A 22,748-nucleotide genomic window follows, 5' to 3' on the forward strand; every position below is an offset into this window, starting at 1 on the left:
TAAAAATATAGCAGCTATCTGGACCGTTCCTTGGGACCGGTCTACTATTCATAGCCTAACCTGATGATCAGATGATCTGAACTGTCACGTCAGTGGCACTGCAAAAACCGATGGACAAGATCGTTCGAATAAGTTAGGTCCAGTCACCTATATTTACGAGAATGAATTAAGCAAGGAACTGATCTAAATGGATGGTCCAAATAGAAATCGACAAGCACAAATGCAAGTGCCTATCACGGTTTCCCACGAATATTTTTGATATATAAATAGCAGTACTTACTTCCTTCCTAGCTATCCAAAATTTACAAGGCGTGACAAAGGAGAAGAGATCTAGTTTAGCTTTTGGGCAAGAAAACAATGACGCAGACCACCCCAAACCACACTCAGACCGTTGCCGGGTGGGCCGCCCACGACTCTTCGGGACACATCAGTCCGTTCGTCTTCAAAAGAAGGTAGAAACCCAAGTTCGAAAAAAAAGAACCGATTTTTGAATGGACCATTCATCAAACTTTCCATTTTTAGTTTTGAATTATACCATTTCAATCACCAAGAATGTGAAAATAGAAATTGGTACTCGCATCGGTAAGATTTTGAGCCAAGTTGCTGAGACACTCGGAACTGTGTGTGACTCGTTCGAGACTCCGCCTCAAGTTTTCAGGTTTTTGAATTTTGGTGTAAACATCCCTCAGTCGAGCCGTAATTGGGGTGACTAGCCCAACTTATACCGTCCAACCGGATTTGGTTTAACCGAGTTGACGAGTCACACCAGACCTCGTCTGAGTCTTAAAATCATGTTCATTCTCCTATTCAAATTCTCTAACTTCTTTTCTTTTTCTTTTTCTTTTTTTTCTTTTTTTTAATAATGTTTTTTTGTGTTGGGATTTGATATGGTCAATGCAGAGAAAACGGCATTGATGATGTAACCATCAAGATCTTGTATTGTGGGATGTGTCACACGGATCTACACCACATAAGAAATGACTGGGGAATCACCATGTATCCTGTTGTTCCTGGGTAAGTATTTCCCTCTTACTACTCCCAATCTTGAGGACTCTTTTTGGCTGTTGAACTAGTGTGGGCCAGAGGGACCCATCATGGACTACATTCGTTCATTTGTTCTTGAGAAATGCTGAGATCACTTACCTGAAATGTAGACACGATGCACATGAGTCTTACATGGGAGCGGCTCATCATGTGATTCTAGCATGTCGATGCCATACATCGAAAAAAATAATAATAATAATAATAATAATAAATAAATAAAAATCAAGTCCATTTAGTTATCATGTGGACCACACATCCATATTAAATTTGAACCATTTGTAGATATCTCTTAAACATCCTTTTGTGTCCTTTAGGCATGGTCCACCTGATGATCATCTTGGCCGGATCGTGTAAAGAGTAGGGATTGGCTTAATTGTAGCTAAGATGCCATGTGTCACATTTCCACTAAATTTCAAGACCTCAACCGAACCGGTCAACAACATTTATAAGCTGAAATCTACCTCACCAAACTAGTCAACAGCATTTACCAACAAACTATAAAAAATGCAGAGTTTTATATTCAGATAAATATCTATTATTATTGAAATTAAATTCTTCATTTAATTATTAAATATTTATTTGAGTTGAGTCAAGTCTTTTAATATTTTAAACAATGCTTGGTCCATTATATAAACTAAGGTAGGTGTGTGCGTGCTGCGCATGGAGATTAGGGGGACTATAGATGGATGAAACGGTCTTCTCCGCCATGCCGGAGAGAAAGGGAGAAGTGGAGAGATGCCTTCCGATGGTGGATTACCCATTTTCACTTTTTCTCGTGTCGTGGCATTTTAGGTGAATGCCCTAATATAAGCCAATGCAAAAAATTATAGTGTAGATGTGATGGTCATCATAATAGGCATAGAAAAACCTTTGTTGCATGACCTTCTAATTCTTGAGTAGCTTGGCCGTGTATCATTCATGTGAAGATCTGGATTGTAAGTAGTAAGAAAAGACTTGAAAACCTATGGCTTGATTGAGCACATGGTCTTTAATAGAGTGAAATGGTAGAATAGGATTCATATAATTGATTAGTTAAGATAAGCTTAGATTGTGATGATGATGATTGGACCACCTTTAATCATTGGACGGTGGATGTCGATCAATGGACCATCTTTAATCCAACCATCCTCTTTGTATGGCATTGATTGGATGGAAAATTTCCTTCGGTCAGTGTGAACCTTTTCTTGGTAGACCACGAAAAGCCGTTCTCTGGGATGGTCCGAGTCGTTGGTTTAACTATTTTTTTAGAGTCTAGAATGACCAGCATGCACTTTCTTCGAAACAAGTGGAATCAGTATTTTATAACATTAGTTTAAATGTTTTCCTTGGGAAAGACAGTATTCGCATAATGAATGCCGAGATTCAGTACATCAATCTTTGTCACCATCTAACATAGGTAAGTGGGAAACTTAGAACACATCTAAAAATGTTGATTAGAAAACTCTCATCCTGAAATGCTTAGATGGATTCCCGTGTCTTTAATGATGGAGGTACGTCCAAAGAAAAACCGCGCATTGATTTCTTAGAGCTCTCTCTGATGTTGGGTTTACAGTTCACCCTGGAAATAACTTCCAGTCTATCATTTGCATGTGATATCTAAGATCATCTTATGCAAAAGTTAGTCTTATCCACTCATCAAATGGGCTATGCTATTGAAGACAATTTATATCCATTGATAAATAACAAAATACAAATGTGGTAATTTGACGAGTAAAAGTATCTGATTTTCACAAGAGGTGATTCTCAAAAATGTAGAAAAACTATTAATAAAATTGGATGTTGTATGCATGTGAAAAGTTGGATGTTATTCAATGGGCGGATTGTTACCTGTAGTTGGACTGATAAGACTTGATACCTTCCCCCTCTTTATTTGGAAGTCCTTGTTGGACCACAAATATATACATTATATAGAGGACCCCAATGAAAATAAATAAATAAAAGGTTAGAATAGTTTATTTCATGCAGGCAAATATCCAAAGTGGTTTACGGGTTCCGTCCTGCACATTTTCTTCACTGGGCCATAAGATGGTTATAGAAATCCCCCCTCACTCTGTGGCCCTCGTCATTTTCGTAACGATCATATCACCATCTTACAACTGTTCTTTTGTTACTCAGACCGAAGGTGGGAATCCTCGCCTTTTGGACTGCTTCAAAGAATCTTTCCGCGTGCTAGTAAATATTATATCATTTGATTAGAAAAGCATAGGAGACATGGAGGAGACCGGATTGCCTGTGACCCGTCTGTACCCGGGGCTGTATGCGGTTCATAGAAATGTCCATGACAAATCCACTCCGATCATCTGTTCTGAAAGACCACAATTCGACAGGATTTTAAAAATTAGGCAGATCCAAAACTCATACCATACGAAACAGTGGGGATTGAACGCCTGAGGGTGATAAAAGTTTTTTGATCAGGATGCCGATGAACTGTTTGGATGGTATATAAACATCATGGTCAGCTTCAAGAAGGTTTCACGTTGTTGTTCCAACTGTTTTGTTGGTGTGGTCCACATGACTTTTAGATCTTTCTGACCTCTAGAATCCTGTCAAATTGGGATCTTTCAAAACAGATGAACCGAGTGGATTTGTCAAGGACATCTCGGTTGACCCCACACAGCCCAGGCACTGGGTCATTGGCAATCCGCTCTCGACCTGGAGACATTGATGTTAGAGTTCATTTTGCCTCCGTCACAGCTCAGAATCCAGTGGTGTGTTTCCGCCAGCCAGGGCCTACATGCCATATGGTCTGATGATCAGAATATTCTAAGTCGTGGACCTTGATAAATACTGGATACTTTTGAGAAAATTAAAGTCATGGGATGAGTCCGATCATCACTATCTGTTGATGAATTCATCGAAAGTTTTCAACAGCTCCCATGACCGGGACGATAGCTTATTTAGGTTATTGAGAGCTTGTTTGGATACCACGGAAATTAAGGGCTTGTTTGGATACCACCAGATAAGTTGCTTTTCTACTTACAACAGTAGATAAATGACTTATTTTAGATAAGTAAGTTTGATTTATAATTAGTTATAAGTAACTATTTTACTTAAAAGTAATTAATCAATTTTTTTTTTTTTTTTTTTTTTTTTTTTTTTGCCTTTTCTATTTTTCATAAATGGTTGAAGAGAAACATAACATACTTGTCTTCTTAATAAGTAGAAATAAAGATAGGCTATACTTGTGGCATATGTAACTTATTTTAAGCAACTTAATGTTTAGATGCAACCAAATAAGTAGGTACTTTTTTCACTTACAGCAGTAAATAAGTAACTTATAATTTGAGATAAGTAAGTTTGATTTGTAATCAATTATAAGTAACTTCTTATTTAAAGTTAATTATTTCAGTTCAATAAGTAAAATTCAAGATAAGCTACTTAAGGAATAAGAAGCTTATCTCAAATAACTTACAACCCAAGCACCTCCTAATTAAAAGATAGACGGTCGAAATCATTATTGATTTCTAATGTTAGATCATCCCGTGTTTGCCATCTGAAGGAGCGAGAGTAGTATATATACTGAAAAGAAGCTCGATGCAACAGGCTAACCCCACCATGAGAATTACCTTCTATAAAAATCAGCTCGATCCATTCATGGTGGACCACACTTGTATTTTCTTGTTTATCAGCGGCTATACATTATTTTGTAGGATTTGGCCCATTTGATGAGTAACCATTTCTCTTCTTTCTTTCTTTTTTTCCTTTTTTCTTTTTTCTTAAGAAAAAATAAAATCTAATGGTTTTGAGCAGGGAAACAAAATAAGACTCATAATCATTTTGAAACATCTACCACATAAATTTGGCCCCATCAAAAGTTCTACCCACGTGATTCTTGTACGATTGCTTGCACCCAACGGTGCTATTGAATGAACCGTCCCCATTGATGGTTGGGCGTCCCATGCAGCATTCGAAAGGTTTGAAGATGATGACCTCAGCACATTAATAATCGGATATCTTTATAATAAAGGAAAATGGAAAAACAAATGCCGATGTTGACAATGCATAGGCCATTCACATGGGACTGGGCCACCTTTTATGAGCTGTTAATGGGCTGGACCATGTGGGACCTACCAAGATAAGGTCCACCTTACGTCGTCTTTCTAGCTGTCCTTTAAACCATTTGTTATCTATTATTTGGGCGTCACCACAGGGATAGGGGTGCGAGCGTTCACGAAGAAGAGGGGTTGACGTGCGATTAATGCTAACAGTGGAGCTCACGGGAGATGAGGTGGCAGCCATTGATCTTTCTCCTCATGCTCCCCTATTGCGATGGGAAGATAGCGAGAGATTTATAGATATTGAGGTCGGCGGCACTCCTAGTGATTATTGAACTTTTGGTCCCGTGGTTCGTCTCCATGCCTCTTTCCCATGCAGGAGACAGAATACCTAGCTCAGTTAAAATACACATTCGGTATGGTACTCTATATAAATATATTAGATTGTGTACATGCCACAATTGTGGGTCTCACTTGGAACTCATCAATGTGATCCAAACCATCCATCATGTTTCCCCAACAACCAATGTCATAAGTGGGCCACAAATTCTAACATTCTCTGACACATGGATGGACGTGATGAGGTCGAGCACCATCTTCCTCAAGAGATAATTAATCCGAATCCATAGAGCTTCTCTGGACTTCTCACCGAGATACCTCAAATCCACGAGGAGAAATAGAAAATAGAAATAAATTCTAATAAAATCCTAAATAAATTGATTGATAATTGTCTAATGTGTATGTCTCTATTACATCATAAATAAATAAATAAACTAAATTTCGTAATTACCAAAAATAGTAAAATTCTAACTCTAATAAAAAACTTAATTCTAGCAAAACTCTTCTAGAGCATAATTTCTAAAAATAAAAATTTCAAATAAACTTTTACTAAAACAATCCTAACATAATCATAAGTTATTTAAAAAGAAAAAAGAAAATATAAAACTCTAAAATTAAGAAAATATTTAAAAAAAAAAAAATAGAATTACTAAAAATGGTAATTTTTCTTAAAATTTCATTTTTGAGCTAAAAGAAAGCATTTTTTGATAAAACGGACTAGTGTGACCCACAGATGGCCAGTTACAATAAAGATTGATAGGCTGTGCGCCTCATAATGATACCTAGATGAAAAGTTATGGCCAATTTATGGTTCACATTCTTTTGGTCTAACCATGTTAGGAATGTATCTGTGTCACGTCCTACATCAGACCCCTCCACTCGAAAAAAAAAAAACTTGTCCTCGAGTTATCCAAATGACTTCACACATGATACTCAAACAATTTATGGCACCAATGTTTATCAACCTTTTTCTTGTACTTTGTATCAAGCTCTTGAGCTGACACAATACATGTATCCATGCTCTTCTTGACTTGACTAGTATGGATCAGTTCCTTCATTTGTGCATGTAAGATCTCACGTTCTTTCTAATAATGTAGACAATTAGGCAGACTTGCCCCTGAAACAAGATTAATATGATTTTTTATATCTCGTATGGGAAGTAATTTATTAGGGAATTCATCAAGCACAATCACCTTGAATTCCTGCAACATTGGTTTCAAATCCTCTAGGATGTTCACAAGTTCTATATATTTTTCCTTTCAACTAATGCATTTACATCTCCTCTTTTGTCCAATTGTTTAAAAAAATCATGTTCGGTTATAAGAGACATCCCTCCACTTTAGAAGCCTTGAGTTGGTTCTCTATTCCCATAAGGGCCACATATCCGCCACTGATAAATCTTATGGCCTGTGACAACTCCATTTCGACGAGATCGTCTCTTACGATAAATAATTGGATTTCTCCACGTAACACTTTGCTGATTGGATATCCTACCAACAATTTTAGTTTTGTTATAATAATATGTGATCGTAATCTCAATTGAGGAATCACATATGCAATAACTGCTTCATTCGCGACCACGTGCGAATTGGAGTCTTCATCTGTCTTGTCTGCTCGAGTTGAAGTTGTTCCAACCAAACCAAAGCTCCACCCTACAACTTGTAAGTCAGAAGTTTAACTTTCTTCTCTTTCACGATGTTCATGTAGTCGAAGAAATGTTCGACTTCAAGGAACCAATTGAGAAAGTCCTTAATGTGGAGTTTGCCGTTGAAACTAGGAAGATCGACTTTCGTCATGAATTCCTGATCCGTTCATATATCCGATCAATGCCTCATCTAGGCTACTACAGAATCATGTCGTTGGATCCCACCTTCTTAAGTAGGATTTTACGATTCACTGTCAGCATCGCCCTACGATTAGTTCGAATATGAATTTCAGCACCTATTGGAGGCGGATCAGCCATGAAAACGGAGTTGCTATAGGGCCTCCGTCATGCGATCGATGGCAACCTGCAGCCCTTGCATACTTATCGATTGTATTGGTACGCTGCTTCGAAAGTCGTTGCTATTAAATGATAATTTTTTGGAACACCGTCCATGAGATTGTTGCCCGACCCATCGTTAGAAATCATAGATTAGAGGAAAAAGTCTCACTCTGATATCAAACTGACGCAATGATGGACATGATGAGGTCGAGTACCGTCTTCCTTAGGTGATAATTACTCTGTATCCACGAAGCTTATCTAAACTCCTCAGAGAAATTCCTCGAATCCACGAGGATAGATAGAAAATAAAAAGAAATTCTAATAAAATTCGAATAGAAATTTATTGATAATTTTATAATGTGTATATGTCTCTATTACACCATTAATAAACAAATATTTTTAAAAAATGCAATTACCAAAAATAGTAAAATTCTAACTCTAATAAAAATCCTAATTCTAATAAAACTCTTGTAAAGCCTAATTTCTAAAAATAAAAATTCCAAATAAACTTTTGCTAAAAGAGTCCTAACATAATTACAAGTTATTTCTAAAAAAGAATAAAATCTAAAACTTTAAAAATAAGAAAATATTAAAAAATCAGAATTACTAAAAATAGTAATTTTTTAAAAAAAAATTTGTTTGTAAGCTGAAAGAGCGTGTTTTCTGACGAAATGGATAGATGTGACCCACGTTGTGGGTCGATTCACCCCAGATGGCCTGTTATAGAAAAGATTGATAGGTTGTACACCCTGTAACAATACCTGGATAAAAAGCTATGGGCAATTTACAATTCACCTTCTTTTGGTCCAACGATGCTAGGAATGTATTTGTGCCACGTTTTACATCATTCTCCCACTTGCTTCACTAATGATATTGACTTATATATGCAATGGATTAGTTGCTGGAGCAACAAATCTATTGCATATATTATGAATCATGATTAGTACCTTGAACAATGTAATATACTAATACTATTGTTATGGAACTATGGCAGTCATCAATGCATTTATCGTAGTGAGACCAAGTAAGATCACAAACAACATAATTTTCAACGACATGGATTTCGGAAACTAAGTAACATGGTATGAAAATCTCATATCTAGTATGTCATTCCATGTAGATTTTCAAGTGGTTCTACTGCCTTAAAAATTTTAAATAATTTTGTTCACTTATTTAATTATATGTATAAAAATTTTACTTTAAGGAAAATAAACCACAATGCCATAAAAAAAAAACTAAACTGATTATTGTATGCAATAAAATTAAAATAACACATAACTAGAGTATCTTATCTCCCACTAATTAAATATATCTTAAATACTAACCAATTTCATATCATTTACTGACTCCTTAAATGCATTGGAAGGTAAACCCTAAATTAGTGGTTTTACAATCATCAGCTTTGTGTTAATGTGTTTCATACACACTAGACGATTCTGAATTCTCTAATTCATAACCAAAAACCTTAAGTCTATGTGTTTCAACTTAGATAAACTTTTGTTGTTGTTGGGGAATAACACCAGTACAGTGTTATCATAGTATATTCATAAGGGCTTTGGAACTAAATGTATAACTTAAAGCCCTAAGATAAAGTTTTATAACTAGATCACTTGACACGTGGTCTATGACGGGCAATAAATATTCTAGTTTCATGGTGGATGAAGTTGTAAGTGTCTGTTTTATACTCTTCCACAAAATAACTCCATTATCTATCATGAAAACATATCCTAATAAACTTTTTGTTGTCAAGGCACCCAATGAAAACTAAATCTGTAATCCAATCAGCTCCAGCCTATCAATTTATCTTTATGTGAGCATGAAATAGTTCATCCTTTGCAAGTATCGCATTACTTTCTTTTGGGATCTCCAATAATCTATTTATAAATTTGATATGTATCTCCCAAGCATTCCAACCACAAAGGCTATGTTAGGTCAAGTGTAGACCTGCACATATATAATACTTCCTACTGTAAATATATATGAAATATCCTACATTATCTTCCTTTCATAATCATTCTTAGACACTACAAGATATAAGCTTGTCATAACGATAGGAAACTTTCTTGGTATATGATGTACAGCGGGTTGTGGACAATTTCATAGACAAGATGGATAAAAAAAGGCCCGATCGAAAGCAGAGGTGATCCGGATTGTCAGACTTAAAACGGACGTATCTCGCAAACCAAAATTAGCTATCGAACGTACCATATATGATTTTGGGGTAGGACGGCCTACTTTAGCCACCCAACCTAACTAAGCAGGGTTAACCATGCCAAATTTGTAAAATACCATTAGATCGACTATCGAAATCCTGTTTTAATTCCATTTTTACTATTTATAGTGAGTTTTAGTTTGAGTACAACTCTTCATCCGTTGGGCTTTAGGAGTTGCACCCAACATGAAAAGTGTTTAAAATAATTAGGAGAACATCATGGTTAGGCCAAATAGGAGACTTATAATTTTTGGCCGAAAACCATGCGCACTAGTATGAATGACGACCGTCTATTAATAATAAGTTTACTATTTATAGTAAGTTGCGAATTCTAGGAGTTTTAGTTGTAGTTTAATTCCAAAAATTCTTCCATGGCTTAGTATCCCTATTTAAAAAGGTGTAAACTCGTTTATTCATTCATCAACCAAATTATGAATTTTATAGAATTTCTTTATATTTTTCTTGCCTTTTTCCTCGTGGATTTGAGAAGTCTTCATGAGGAATCTAGAGAAGCTCCGTGGATTCGGATTAGTTATCCTTAAGGAAGACGGTGATCGACCTCATCACGTTCATCCCTGCATCAGTATACAATTATGCATATTATATCTACTAAGAATCATTTCAGCATAGGTTTTTTAGGATAATATCAAAATACATATTGTTATATTATGTTATATTTTTATACTTGTGACAAATGATGCAACGCGAAGATCCTTCATTTTGAATTTATGTGATAGAAATCTCTTGTCGTCACACATCATTCTTTTATCATTATATGCTAGTAGAATCTCATTAACATATAACATTATGAATACGAACTTACTCCCACACACACACACTGATCAACAGTGTTTTCTTTAAAATCAAATGAAGAAATCTCATCATGAAATTTTACATGTCATCGATGTGATTCTTGTTTTATATCGTAAATGGACTTATTTAGCTTACATACCAAATATTCAAATTTATAGATATTGAAGCCTTCTGATTGTAGAATATATACGTTCTCCTTTAGTTCTCATTAAGAAACGTGATTTTTACGTCATCTATAGTGGCTCAAGATCGTATTGAGCTACAAGTGTTATAATAATCTTAAAGGATATTTTTTAAAATACTGGTGGAAATGCCTCTTTAAAATTAATTCATTTTTTCTATGAAACCTTTAGCGACTAATCTTTGAATATTCTTTTTTAGTTTTATATTAGTTTTATAAACACATTTATAACTAATTAGTACAATCTCTTTAAATAAATTTATTAAATATTAAGCATTGTTGTCTTTCATTGACTTTAGTTTATCTTTCAAGGCATCAATCATTGAGAGGAGTTAGTACTTTGTTTGGCTTATGTATAAGATTTAAGGTCATGGTCCAAAAAATAAGGGTATCAATCTATAGACATATAACGTTTCTCAACATTATATTAAAAAATTAGACCAATTGTAACATGGGGTTGATCAAAGGTGCATAAGATAACATGGGAGAAAGTAACACCAATGATTCATGCACAATGAGACCAACCCCAACATCTCCCTTTTTTTTTCCTTTTTTTTCTTTTTCTTTTCTAATTAAGCCCTTCAGATGGATGGTCTAGATGCCATATAAGTATCCAACAAAGGCATGAGGGTCTGAGGGACTCACCAAATGTTTTAAAAAAAATGAAATCCATCGTATCAACGCTATATGAAAAATATTTCAATCTATTTAGATGCAATTTAGTAGTCAACATCTACTAGTGATGATCGAGACAATGCATCTCCCAATTCTAATGGGCAATAACTAACTGGAACAACAACTAACAAAAACATAACTTCTATAAAAGAATTGCATTCTACTATTTTAATAGCTACCATGAAAATAAGCTTGCATTTAAAACAAACTTGCATTTAATATATGCATGCATACAATTGTCGATAGAGCTATCAATTTTAATGACACACCCCATCGATGCAAGGAAAATCTATCAAAAAAAATTGTCGGATGCACAAATAGAAACACACTCTAATACCATATGTTATCCATTGCTTGTGCGTCAATATAAGGATAAAGGTATTAAGGAACTGCAAAAGCATATATAGACGGATCAAGAAAAGTACTACCAATCGCACAACTAAGTCCAAACATAAACAATCTAAATTTTACATGAAAAACTCTTGCGAGAAAAAATCACAGCACAAAACGACAAGTAATGCACTATACAAACGTAAATACAAGAGAGTGTTATCAATTCGAACAAGTCTCAAATCCACTTCACAAGCCCAAGCTATGTCCTTGAAACCCTAAGGAACGAATTAGAAAGGCTAGAACTCCTCTACTTCTTCTTAAATCCTTATTACACCTAATATATATAGTATCATAATAATAATAAGAAACAAATCCCACGCTTACGCAATTCAGCACGTGCGCTCGATAGGACCTTCGATGGGACTTTATTGCCATCGAAGACCTTTGATGACATCAAGTAAAAACACTAAAATGTTCCGGCGACAAAACATGAATTTTTTTTATTTTTTCGATGGCATCGAGACCACTATTTGATGGCATCGAGTGGACTTTCGATGATATCGATAGACTCTATTATTTACATATTTAAGATATCAACAACAATTTCTACCATGTCTTCAATCTTCATTATTCATACCTTCTTATCCTTATCTCTAATTATGTTATGTATCATAGCTCCACCATCACTTCTCGTGCACATTATATCTTCCATTTACCCATTCGTCAAGCCCAAAGAAGTTGCATATAACTTGAACTTATCTATGGGAACCACCTTCATAAGTATGTCAGCTGGATTCACATTCGTGTGAATTTTCTCTAGAATCACGCTTCTAACCTCAAGCACCTTCATGCCCCACTCGCTCATGTGGCCCAAACATTCATGCCACATACATGCAAATGTAGATTTCACTACAGATGTTGCAACTCCACCCGATGAAGTGCTCTCGATCAACTTATAAAAGTTTCCATTCCTCTGTGCCTTCGTGAATATAAGTTCCCCCTTTAAAACTTTAATAACATGATCAAACCCAATGAATTTGCACCCAAGCTCCTCCAACACTCACAGAGATATCAAACTCTTCCTTAAATCAGGAACGTGTCTCACCTTGGTCAATATAAATTTCATGTCATCAAACATCTTCATTCGCACTAATCCAACACTTACCACTTTATAGGCATTATCATTACCTATAAACACCTGGCCACCATCGCACGCATTGTAACTAGTGAACCGACTCTAATGAGAGGTCATATGGTATGAATTTTCTATATCTAAATTTATTTTTCATCAAAGTACTCGGATTTTGATGCGGTCAACACGTCACTATCATTCACTTTCTCATTAGATTTCACAATGTTGGCTTCCCAAAGACCTATCTAATTTTCCTTCCTTGACTTAGGCTTCTAACAATAATTTTTCATGTTCTCAGTCATCCCATAATTCTAGCACTTCAACTTGCCCTTGGATTTGGACCTCGATCGTAAAGATCCACTGTTTCACTCAGAATTTTCGCCCCTCGTAACCAATGCATCTATAGAAGCACCTATGCCACTATTTTTCTTTCTCATCGCCTTCAATTGAAGGACTAAGATAATGGTCTTGACGCTAATGGTTGTTCTACCGGTGCACAAAGAGTCCTTGAATGACTCATACGAAGATGGAAGAGAATTCAACAGAATGCATGCTTGATCCTCATTTGTCATCGTTTCCTCCACATCCAGTAATTTGCAAATCAATCTATTAAGGTTACTGATGTAGGCTTTAATATCAACCTCCTCCACCATCTTAATATTGAACAACTGAAGCTTCAAGTACAAATGATTCTCAAGAGATTTCTTGACATAAGTATTCTCTACTTTCGCACATGTACTTAATACAGTTTTCTCTCTCATGACATTATAGAAAACTCAATCCGTTAAGCACAATTAGAAAGTGGTTCTTGCTTTATTATCTATCTTGTTTCATTCATCTTCAATCATAGATTCCGGTCGCTTTTCAAGGAGCACATCATCCAATCCTTGTTAAACTAGGGCACTAGTCATCTTAACTTTCCATAGTTTAACTTTTTTTTTATGGATTATTTTTCTATATCAAAATTTGGGTGAGATGCCATTGATATCTTGCTTTCAAATTCAATCTTTTTACCAACGTTAACTTTAATACCACTTGTTGGGGAACCGCAGAAGTACACAGAGATGAATCGAGCAAAATACTACCAATTGCACAACCAAGTCAAAACACAAACAATTCGAATTTTACTGGAAAAACCTTTGCGGGAAAAAAACCACAACACAAAATGATGAGTAATGCATTATGAAAGTATAAATAGAAGATATAGAGTATTACGATTCGAACAAGCCTTGAATCCACTTCACAAGCCAAAATTATGCCCTTGGACCCTTATAAATGAACTAGAAAGCCTATAACTCCTCTATTTCTTCCCAAATCCCGATTACACCTTATATATAGTATCATATAGTATCACAATCATAATAGGAAACAAATCCCACACTTATGCAATTTTGCACGCACACTTAATGGGACTTTCGATAGGACTTTAATGGCATCGATGATCTGTCGATGGCATCGAACACCTTTGATAATATTTGATAATATCAAGTAGAAATACAAAAATATTTTATTGACAAAATATGGATTTTTCCTGATGACATTGAGCATCTATCGATGTCATCAATCACTGCTCGATGGTACCGTACGTTGTTTACCGATTTAAGACATCAACAACAAGAAGTGCAAGCCTTAAATGAGACGAGATTGATGTCCCTCACTAACGCCGCTAGCAGAGCTCGCCCGAGATGATGTGGAAGTTATTGATCTTCCTACTCATGCTCCAATATTGGGATGGGAAGATACAAATTAACCGATTAGCGCATTCGGAGATCGAGCGAGGGATTCATAGATGTTAAGGTCTGCGGTGAGTCCGATCTACCGCGGCATCATTGGGCTCTGCGCTTCACTTCCACACGGGAGGGAGAATACCTAGCTTCGTTAAAATACACATTCGGTACGGTACTCTACAGGGATACATGAGATTCCATACATGCCACAATTATGAGCCCACTTGTAACTTATCAACGCAATCAAAATTGTCCATCCTATTACCCTAACATGCAATGTCATATGTGAGCCATGGATTCTAATGTTGTTGCCTCCCTTCAAAGCAATTGGACCAGTCCATTGGGCTTGTATTTTCCGTTGATTCCAATAGTAGTTGCCATGCATCTAGTATCCACCGCTGATTCCTTGGTGTTAGTTGTGGTTGAGAAGCTTAGTAGTTTTGCGGACAGCTAAACCAAAAACCAATGACAAGCGGGCCTGATTTTCTAGTGGAGATTGTTTGGATTGCAAAACAGGTAATTTGACTAGCAATTCTCATGTTTGGATTGCAAAACAGGTAGTTTGACGAGCAATTCCCATGTTTGGATAAGTGTAATAAAATTATACTTTTTTATTACTTAAATCTCAAATTAACAGAAAAATATACTGATTGCATGTTTGGATTAAAAAGTTTAATGTAATACAATTTAAAATTGTAATGATTACATTTTTGTTTTTTTCCTGCATGCCTTCTATTTATATTCATTTTATCACTGAATTATGTTTGAAACAAACACATAACGGGGGCACTTTTAGATTACATTAGGTACATTACAGCCATAATTCACCGTCCAAATACAAATAGGCCCTTGGACAAAAACATAATCCTTGCCCAAAGAGATACGAAGCGTCAACGGGTCCTAGTTGTACAAGTCAGGTCTTTTGTTTAGTGATTGTGATTGCTTGCTTATTATGTTCTAACAGTGCATCAAACACTCTTAACCATTCCAACGATGGCCAAAAAATGGATGGTCATGGAAAGGATGACAGCAATCAAATCCAAATGAAAAAAAAAAAAAAAAAACCCAAACATTGAATGGATAGGATCTCCGAATCTGAAATATTTTTGGGATGCAATCCATCCGCCGGAGTAACATCTGAAATAATCATTACATGATGTGTGTAAAATCCCCTACCATGATTAGGTGGGTCAATTACTTTTTCTCACTCATCAAGTTGGCCACATGTGCTAGAATTTGGACCATTGGTTATCTTTTTCATAACTATATATTTTTGTACGCGTATGCACCAGTCAGATAACTCAAATGAGAATAAAGATGGACAGTTCAAGTGGGTGGGCCCCACTTAAGGCATGCCATCAGCTCTGATCTGATATATACTTATATTATCCCTTCGTTTTTTTCTTTTTTTTTTTTCAGGCACGAGATCACGGGCGAGATCACAAAAGTGGGGAGCAACGTGAGTGGATTTAAGGTGGGAGATAAAGTAGGAGTGGGGTGTTTGACTGCATCATGCCTCAAATGCGAGTTTTGCATGGATTCGCAGGAGAACTACTGCGATAACGTCCAGTTCACATACAATGGCGTCTTCTGGGACGGGAGCATCACTTACGGTGGTTATTCAGAAATGCTGGTAGCTAACAAGAGGTACTCCCGCACATCCATTTTCTAAAGCTTGGAGCCTCCAAGACCTTTATTTAATGATCTGGACCGTTGACTGATGGGGCCCCATCCGTATTTTGTTTGGAGGATTGGTAGATTTTGACCGTTTGATCATTGGCCTGTTAACGGCTGAATGTGCTCACGTTGGACACTGATTGAAGGCTCGTGATCTTCAATCTGGAAGGGACACTTTGTGCATCTCCCATCTACGGTGGGGCGCATCTAGATCAAATGTATGGGTCACCGGATCATTATAATTTTATGGAACAGGGACTCGTTTCAGTAGTGACCCCTCCAGTACCGAGGTTGGTACTGGTCGATGCTGTGGACCTATGTAAATGTTTCATCCATGCCGTCCATCCATTTTTCCAGGTCATTTTAGGGCATTAGCCCAAAAGTGAGGCAGATCCAGATCTCAAGTGTACCATATCACCGGAAATAGTGGCGATTGAATGCCTACCATTAAAACTTCTTAAGGGCACAAAAGATTTGTATCAAGCTGCCATTTTTGTTTTCCCTTCATCCAACCTGTGTGACATAATCAAGAGGTGGGATGGAAAATAAACATTACAGTGGGCCGTAGGAAGTTTTTAATCGTGGACGTTCAATCACCACTCTTTCATGTGGTGTGGTCCACCTGAGATTTGGAACTGCCTCATTTATGGGCACATATGCTAAAATGATCTGGAAAAATGGATGGATGGCATTGATAAAGCATATACATCATGAAAGTGCCCACAGCACTGAGATATCGGTAGAGGGGTCACTACGGTATCCGAGTCCATGGAACCGCACCGAGGCTCGGACCCATAAATGGAAGCCAAGATGCTAATGTAAATTATCTATACATATGATGAATAGATGTGGGCACGGGATGACTTCATCGAGCTAACTCTAACTGGACTCATCAGACTAGTTTATATCCTACTCGACTTGAACTGAATGGGTGAGTCGGTCCCAACTGATTAGGCTTCGCCTAATTCGAACTTAAACCGAGTTGAGTTCGAGTTACGTAGTAACTCGAACCGACTCAAACCGAAACTCAATGCAGTTAGACCTGAGTCAATCCGAAACCCAACTCTCTAATCCTACCCACTGCACCCTATCCCGACCCAATTCCAAAATCTCTCCCTCCCTCCCTCATTCTCCTCATCTTCCAAGTCTGGCAACCACCCACCACCATCACCCTCTTCCTCCTCCTCTCTCTCCTCTCCACTCTCTCGGTCTCTCCCTCCCTCATCTCTCAATCTGACTCGTTGCCAACTCGACTCGACTCGATACTTCTAACCAGATCAGACTCGGTCTGGATCAGTCCAGGCCAGACCGAACTCAGATCAAGTCAGGCATGCTGGACTCGATATTAAGTCAGATCGAGTTCAGGTCACGCCTATTTCAAAACCGGATCGAGTCGAGTCAGCCCTAACTCGGTCCGACTCGACTAGATGCCCAGCTCTAATGATGAATGTGCGTTGCTACAAGCCTAGCCTAGACCAGTCCGCAATCTTATGATTTGGGCCTGGCCCACTAGTTCAACCCAATCAGCCACCAGGCCTACCTCAGATCCTGATACGATATATGGGCCTCAAGGCCCATCCTAGTCGGGTTCAAGATGGGTGAGAATTGGGCTGGGCAAACTGGGCCCGACATTAAAGCCTTATAGTGTTACACGTCGAAACTGCTATTGTAACTTTCATGATAATGATGTTTTTGAATCATGCTCCTCTCATCGGGGTCAGGTACGTCGTTAAGATTCCAGACAGCCTGCCGTTAGATGCTGCCGCCCCACTATTGTGCGCCGGGATCACAGTGTTCAGCCCTATGAAACGGCATAACATGCTTCAACAACCTGGAAAGAAACTTGGAGTGGTAGGGTTAGGTGGTCTGGGGCATGTTGCAGTCAAGTTCGGGAAAGCATTTGGGTTGCATGTGACTGTGATCAGCACCTCCCCATCTAAGGAAACGGAGGCCCGAGAACGCTTGGGAGCTGATGATTTCCTCGTTAGCTCCAACAACGAGCAAATGCAGGTACACATCATCTGATATATGGTTTTATAGAATATGTGTTTGGATGCTCAAGTAGACTGAATTGACTACTTTCTGTTTAATGAAATCGATTGAAATTCAGTTCATTTGTCCATCCAAATGTTCCCTTAACTTGCAAGTAAGGAATGAAATTAAAATATAATTGTTTCCACTTTTTTACACTGATTATTGCAATTCAGTTAGATAATGCATCCAAACGCATGGTAACTTGGTTTTTTTGTGTGTGTGTGTGTGTGTGTGTGTGTGTGTGTGTGTGTGCGTGTGTGTCAACAGGCAGGTAAAAGGAGTTTGGATTTCATAGTGGACACAGTATCTGGACGACATAACCTTGGGCCCCTCTTAGAACTACTTAAAGTAAGCGGGACCCTGGTGTTCGTGGGTGCGCCCGATAAACCCGTCGAGCTCCCTGCTTTCCCTCTTATATTCGGTAAGTGTGACCAAGGAACTAAAATGCTCTGCTGAAAGGTTGTGCAGTATCACCTCAGTTTTTAAGTTTTTACAAGTGGGGCACATGGCTCAATAATCTAAACAGTTCTTCTTGTGACCCACATTTTGGATGGCCCATGCACCAAAAAGTTTCACAGATAGGCAGCCGACGGTTGGATCGCATTTCACAGCCGTCTAACCTATATATGGTTTTAAACATCCATGCTCTACATGGGACACAAATGCATGGCTTTTTGGAGTTTGGACCACTAATATGGCAGGCAGTATGCTTGGATTCCTTAAAATTCAAGCTAAGCAAGTGAAATTTTAAGTGTACTCTTGCACAGTACTGAGAACGGCCTACAGCTCAGTGCTCCAGATTGTTGATGAAATGGGACACATTGCGGACGGACCATACCACACGAAAAACACAACATCGAATGATTTAAGCCACTAATCTTGAAACTTTTTTCATTTTATATTGATTCTACTGTAATGGAAACAAAAATAATCAACAAAAATAAATCTGTGTTGACGAACCCCACACCTGTTGAGTAGATCGTTGTTGTCGTCAACATATTAATCATCCATTGTACTCTCAACCACCTATTCACATCACACAAATTGGCAGGCTAGAATTGTCCCATGGAAGAGAGGCTTTCAGGGGTTTCATTCACATTGGCCCCCAACGGACCAATGGTCAAGATCATTCAAACATGAGTCTCACTTTTATATACGGTGCATATCTTTTAGTCACATATCATATCAGAGGTGAGGTGCATGGTATGGTGGTGGTATCGGTCTTTTGTTGCGCCCACATCAACTGTGCATCAGATCCACGCCGGCCATTGTGTTCACCCACTCAAGCTCACTATATAAACCAAAAATCAGTCCAATCGAAAACTTAGGTGGGCCAAAATGCACAGAACAATTTAAAATCATGCCTAAGATTTCTAAATTCACATGGTTTGCCCACCCGGGTTTCCTAATGGCCTGATTTTTTGGCATGTACTTTAATCCTATGAAGAGATATTATATAATACTCACCTGATTGCCTGAACTGTTGGCTTGGGTTTGAGTTTGCACAAGTGGGCTATGTTTAGATTATCCAACCACTGATCAAAGGTATCCCAGATTGCTAGAGGCATACTATTTAGCATTTTCTATTGAATGTGACCCTTTTCTTTCGTAGTTGTATATATGTTGGGTTTTTCCATCTGGGTGATTTTAAAGGACCATCCATGAAGGAGTCATCATATCAGTGGTTTGGATGACTAGTGTACAAATATTGGGTCCAAACATTATATATAATGCCCCCCAAATAAAATGATAGAAATAGCATTACATTTTAAAGCCATTCTGGAATTGCGTCTTGACGTGCATCATGCAATCTGGGCAGGCCAACGGGTCATATCAGGGAGCATGATCGGAGGCATGAAGGAGACACAGGAGATGATGGACTTGTGTGGCAAGCACAACATCACGTGTGACATAGAGCTCATCAAACCCGACTACATAAACACGGCTCTGGAGAGGCTCACACGGAATGATGTGAGGTACCGCTTCGTCATCGACATTACTGCCAATGAATCTAAGCTCTAGAATGTAGCACCCGGCAAGCTTCGCACTTAGCTTTCATTTGTAGCAGCTTTCAGTTGTTTCGTTTGTAGCAGTTTGTGTTTCTTTTACTCATTCCTGCAGTAGGATTTCCGTGAGTTTATTATTACTCTTTAGTTTTAGTATCAATGAATAAGAAGGACATCTAAATACTTCTTCAGTCATCCCTTCTATCTTTAAATCTTTAAATTTCATCAATGGGTCTGTTGGGCCCATTCATTGGATTGTCCTTCAAGGGCCTATACTGCCTGGACCTGCACATGGGCCCTCTGCAAAATGGGACGAGGCTAAGTCTATTTTCTTAACCACTTCTCTTACTGTAGCTTAATTTGAGCCTTGGTCTAGGCCTAATGTGGTTGCTGTGTGCCTTGATGTGAGCGCTGAAATTTTAGCTTTGGATTCTTGGTTAAATTGAATTTCCCTAGCTATTTATTATCTCTAGATGTTCCATATATGTGCCCCTTCAATTGGGACTTATCGATATTGATAATATGATTTTATAAGACTAAGTGAGAATTAAATACTAAGGACAGACAGACGGAGAAAACATGTGATGCTCTTATATGAGTGTTGGGGCTGGTGAAGCTTGATGGTGATGCTCCGTTAGCTAGCCGCTGTGGAGACACTTATGTGACCACTTTAGAAAGCTAGGTATGTCTTTTCAAATATACATAAACCAACATGTCACGTAAAAAGTCTTGAATGTCTTTTCAGATATACACAAACCAACATGTCACATCAAAAATCATGCCTTTCGTAGACAGCAACCTGATTACTGAGTCACTCACGGCGCGTTTGGTACTGGGCGTGGATGGAATTAGGTTGGGATGGAATTACGTTTGGTCCCTTTTAAAATTTCCTCAAGCTCACGGAGAGTTTGGGAAGGATTGGAAGTTGGCGGGATGAAATTGCATTCGGTCAATGTGAAATTTTCGGTGGTTTTTGATATCCACTACACACGTGGGCCCCACATTGATGCATTTGTTTTATCCATGTGGTACATCATATATGCCATTTACACATGACATTCTAGTTATATACATGTACAAGTGACTGACATCCATTATAAATTGGATTCATTGATTACGATTTCATGGTCTACCAAACGGGATTTTGCTTACTCTAGTATTTTTCCCATATCAAGAATTGTATCCCAAACATAGGAATTGGATGGCCCAAATACCATGGTAATTCCAGGCATGCAATCATTGTGCAATATTAATAATGGTGTTAATCCCATCTAATACAATTTCATACCATTTAATCTCATGCACCAAACATGCCCTCAGTAAACTATGAAATATGTGAGCTTATTGTGACGTATGTGCCTTACCTATGCCATCCATCCGTTTATCCAGCTCATTTCAGAATCCGAAGGTAAAGTGGACCATATAATGGGAAACAGTGAGAATGAAAGCCCTATCATTGAAAGCTTCTTGGGTGCCGCCAATTTGTGTTCTCATTTGATCCATGTTTGTGTAATATTATGATCAAGTTCGTTAATATAAACACAGCGCTATTAAATTTAAGGTTGGGAAGAAACTTTGGAATAGCTTTGGATTCTCTGATTTAAGTGGCTTATGGGGTTGGTTAGCGACTATATGTTTGAATAAGGGTTTTTGTGATAAAAGAGAGAGATGTTAGGTACACTCTTTTGCCCACACAATGTGTGGTCTCTATTCCATGAGATTCATAATTTTTTAGGGAGATTTCATTATGTTGTAGCATTATGTAACTATTCATGCTTCGCATAGCCCCTCAAGTGGGCTGAGCAGACAAAAGTAAGCAAGATATTAGCCTAACTTCATAGAGTCAAATGACCCCAAGTTGGGACATGTTATGTGATATGAAGACAAAGAAAAGGTAAATAAAAAAATGAAATGCAAAACTAGCCTTTCTTCCTGGGTTTAGAACTTGGGTAGACAAATAAAATAATGTAATGTAAGGAAAAGACTGTAAAATATAAATTGATGTTGGAAGCGTGTTAGGAATGTGCAGAGTTGATATGTAATTTAAATTTGACCAAGATGTGAGAAAGAAAAATAAAAATAAAAATTAGACACCATTTTTTGTTCAAAATGGATGATCAAACGTCCCAATTCTGACCCTACTCTAGATTTGACCAGCTTTGCTTGTATATGGATAATACAGGGTCCCTTAGATTGGATAGGGTTCCGGTGTCACCTAATAATTTTCTGAAGTTCCCGGAGGAAGCCTACTTGAGCGTTGGACCACTCTTTCTTCTCTTCTATACATTGTCCCCCTTTCCTCTTGCCCTCTCCTCCTTTCTATATGGAAGTTGTGGAGCCGTAATATTTATGGATGAAAACGTCAGCTTATAGTAGGTTGACGGTGGGACACTTATCCATTCCTCACCATTTTAGCATCTGATAGAGGGGAGCATGATCTTATTGGGTAAAAAGTATGGTAGGTGTCACTTACAGCGAGCTGACATCTTACTTCTTTCTTTCCTCTACTTCTTGTTGTGCTCATGGTGTCTTCTTTTTTTTCTTTTTTTCTTTTTTCTAGAGGCTTGTTTCTTGGCTAAATTTAGGTCCGCAGGGT

At 37.7% G+C, this 22,748-nt stretch overlaps 1 protein-coding gene across 1 annotated transcript; it reads left to right on the plus strand.

Annotated features, from left to right (window-relative positions):
- The first annotated feature begins 277 nt into the window (after positions 1-277).
- On the plus strand, positions 278-20,347 carry LOC131237164 (probable cinnamyl alcohol dehydrogenase 6). Its single transcript, XM_058234830.1, has 6 exons — positions 278-452; positions 901-1,014; positions 15,855-16,082; positions 17,834-18,122; positions 18,414-18,567; positions 19,966-20,347. Exons 1-6 carry the CDS (start codon positions 358-360, stop codon positions 20,166-20,168), a joined length of 1,083 nt encoding a protein of 360 aa, XP_058090813.1. The 5' UTR covers positions 278-357; the 3' UTR covers positions 20,169-20,347.
- The last annotated feature ends 2,401 nt before the right edge of the window (positions 20,348-22,748 follow it).

This window comes from Magnolia sinica, chromosome 2, assembly GCF_029962835.1.
Source record: "Magnolia sinica isolate HGM2019 chromosome 2, MsV1, whole genome shotgun sequence".
In the NCBI taxonomy this organism is placed as follows: Eukaryota; Viridiplantae; Streptophyta; class Magnoliopsida; order Magnoliales; family Magnoliaceae; genus Magnolia; species Magnolia sinica.

Excerpts from the sequence above, each read along its gene's own strand:
- LOC131237164 (XM_058234830.1), top strand. The coding sequence starts at position 358 with ATGACGCAGACCACCCCAAACCACACTCAGACCGTTGCCGGGTGGGCC. Across the intron at positions 16,083-17,833 it reads ATGCTGGTAGCTAACAAGAG|GTACGTCGTTAAGATTCCAG; the intron begins GTACTCCCGCAC and ends CATCGGGGTCAG. Across the intron at positions 18,123-18,413 it reads CCAACAACGAGCAAATGCAG|GCAGGTAAAAGGAGTTTGGA; the intron begins GTACACATCATC and ends GTGTGTCAACAG.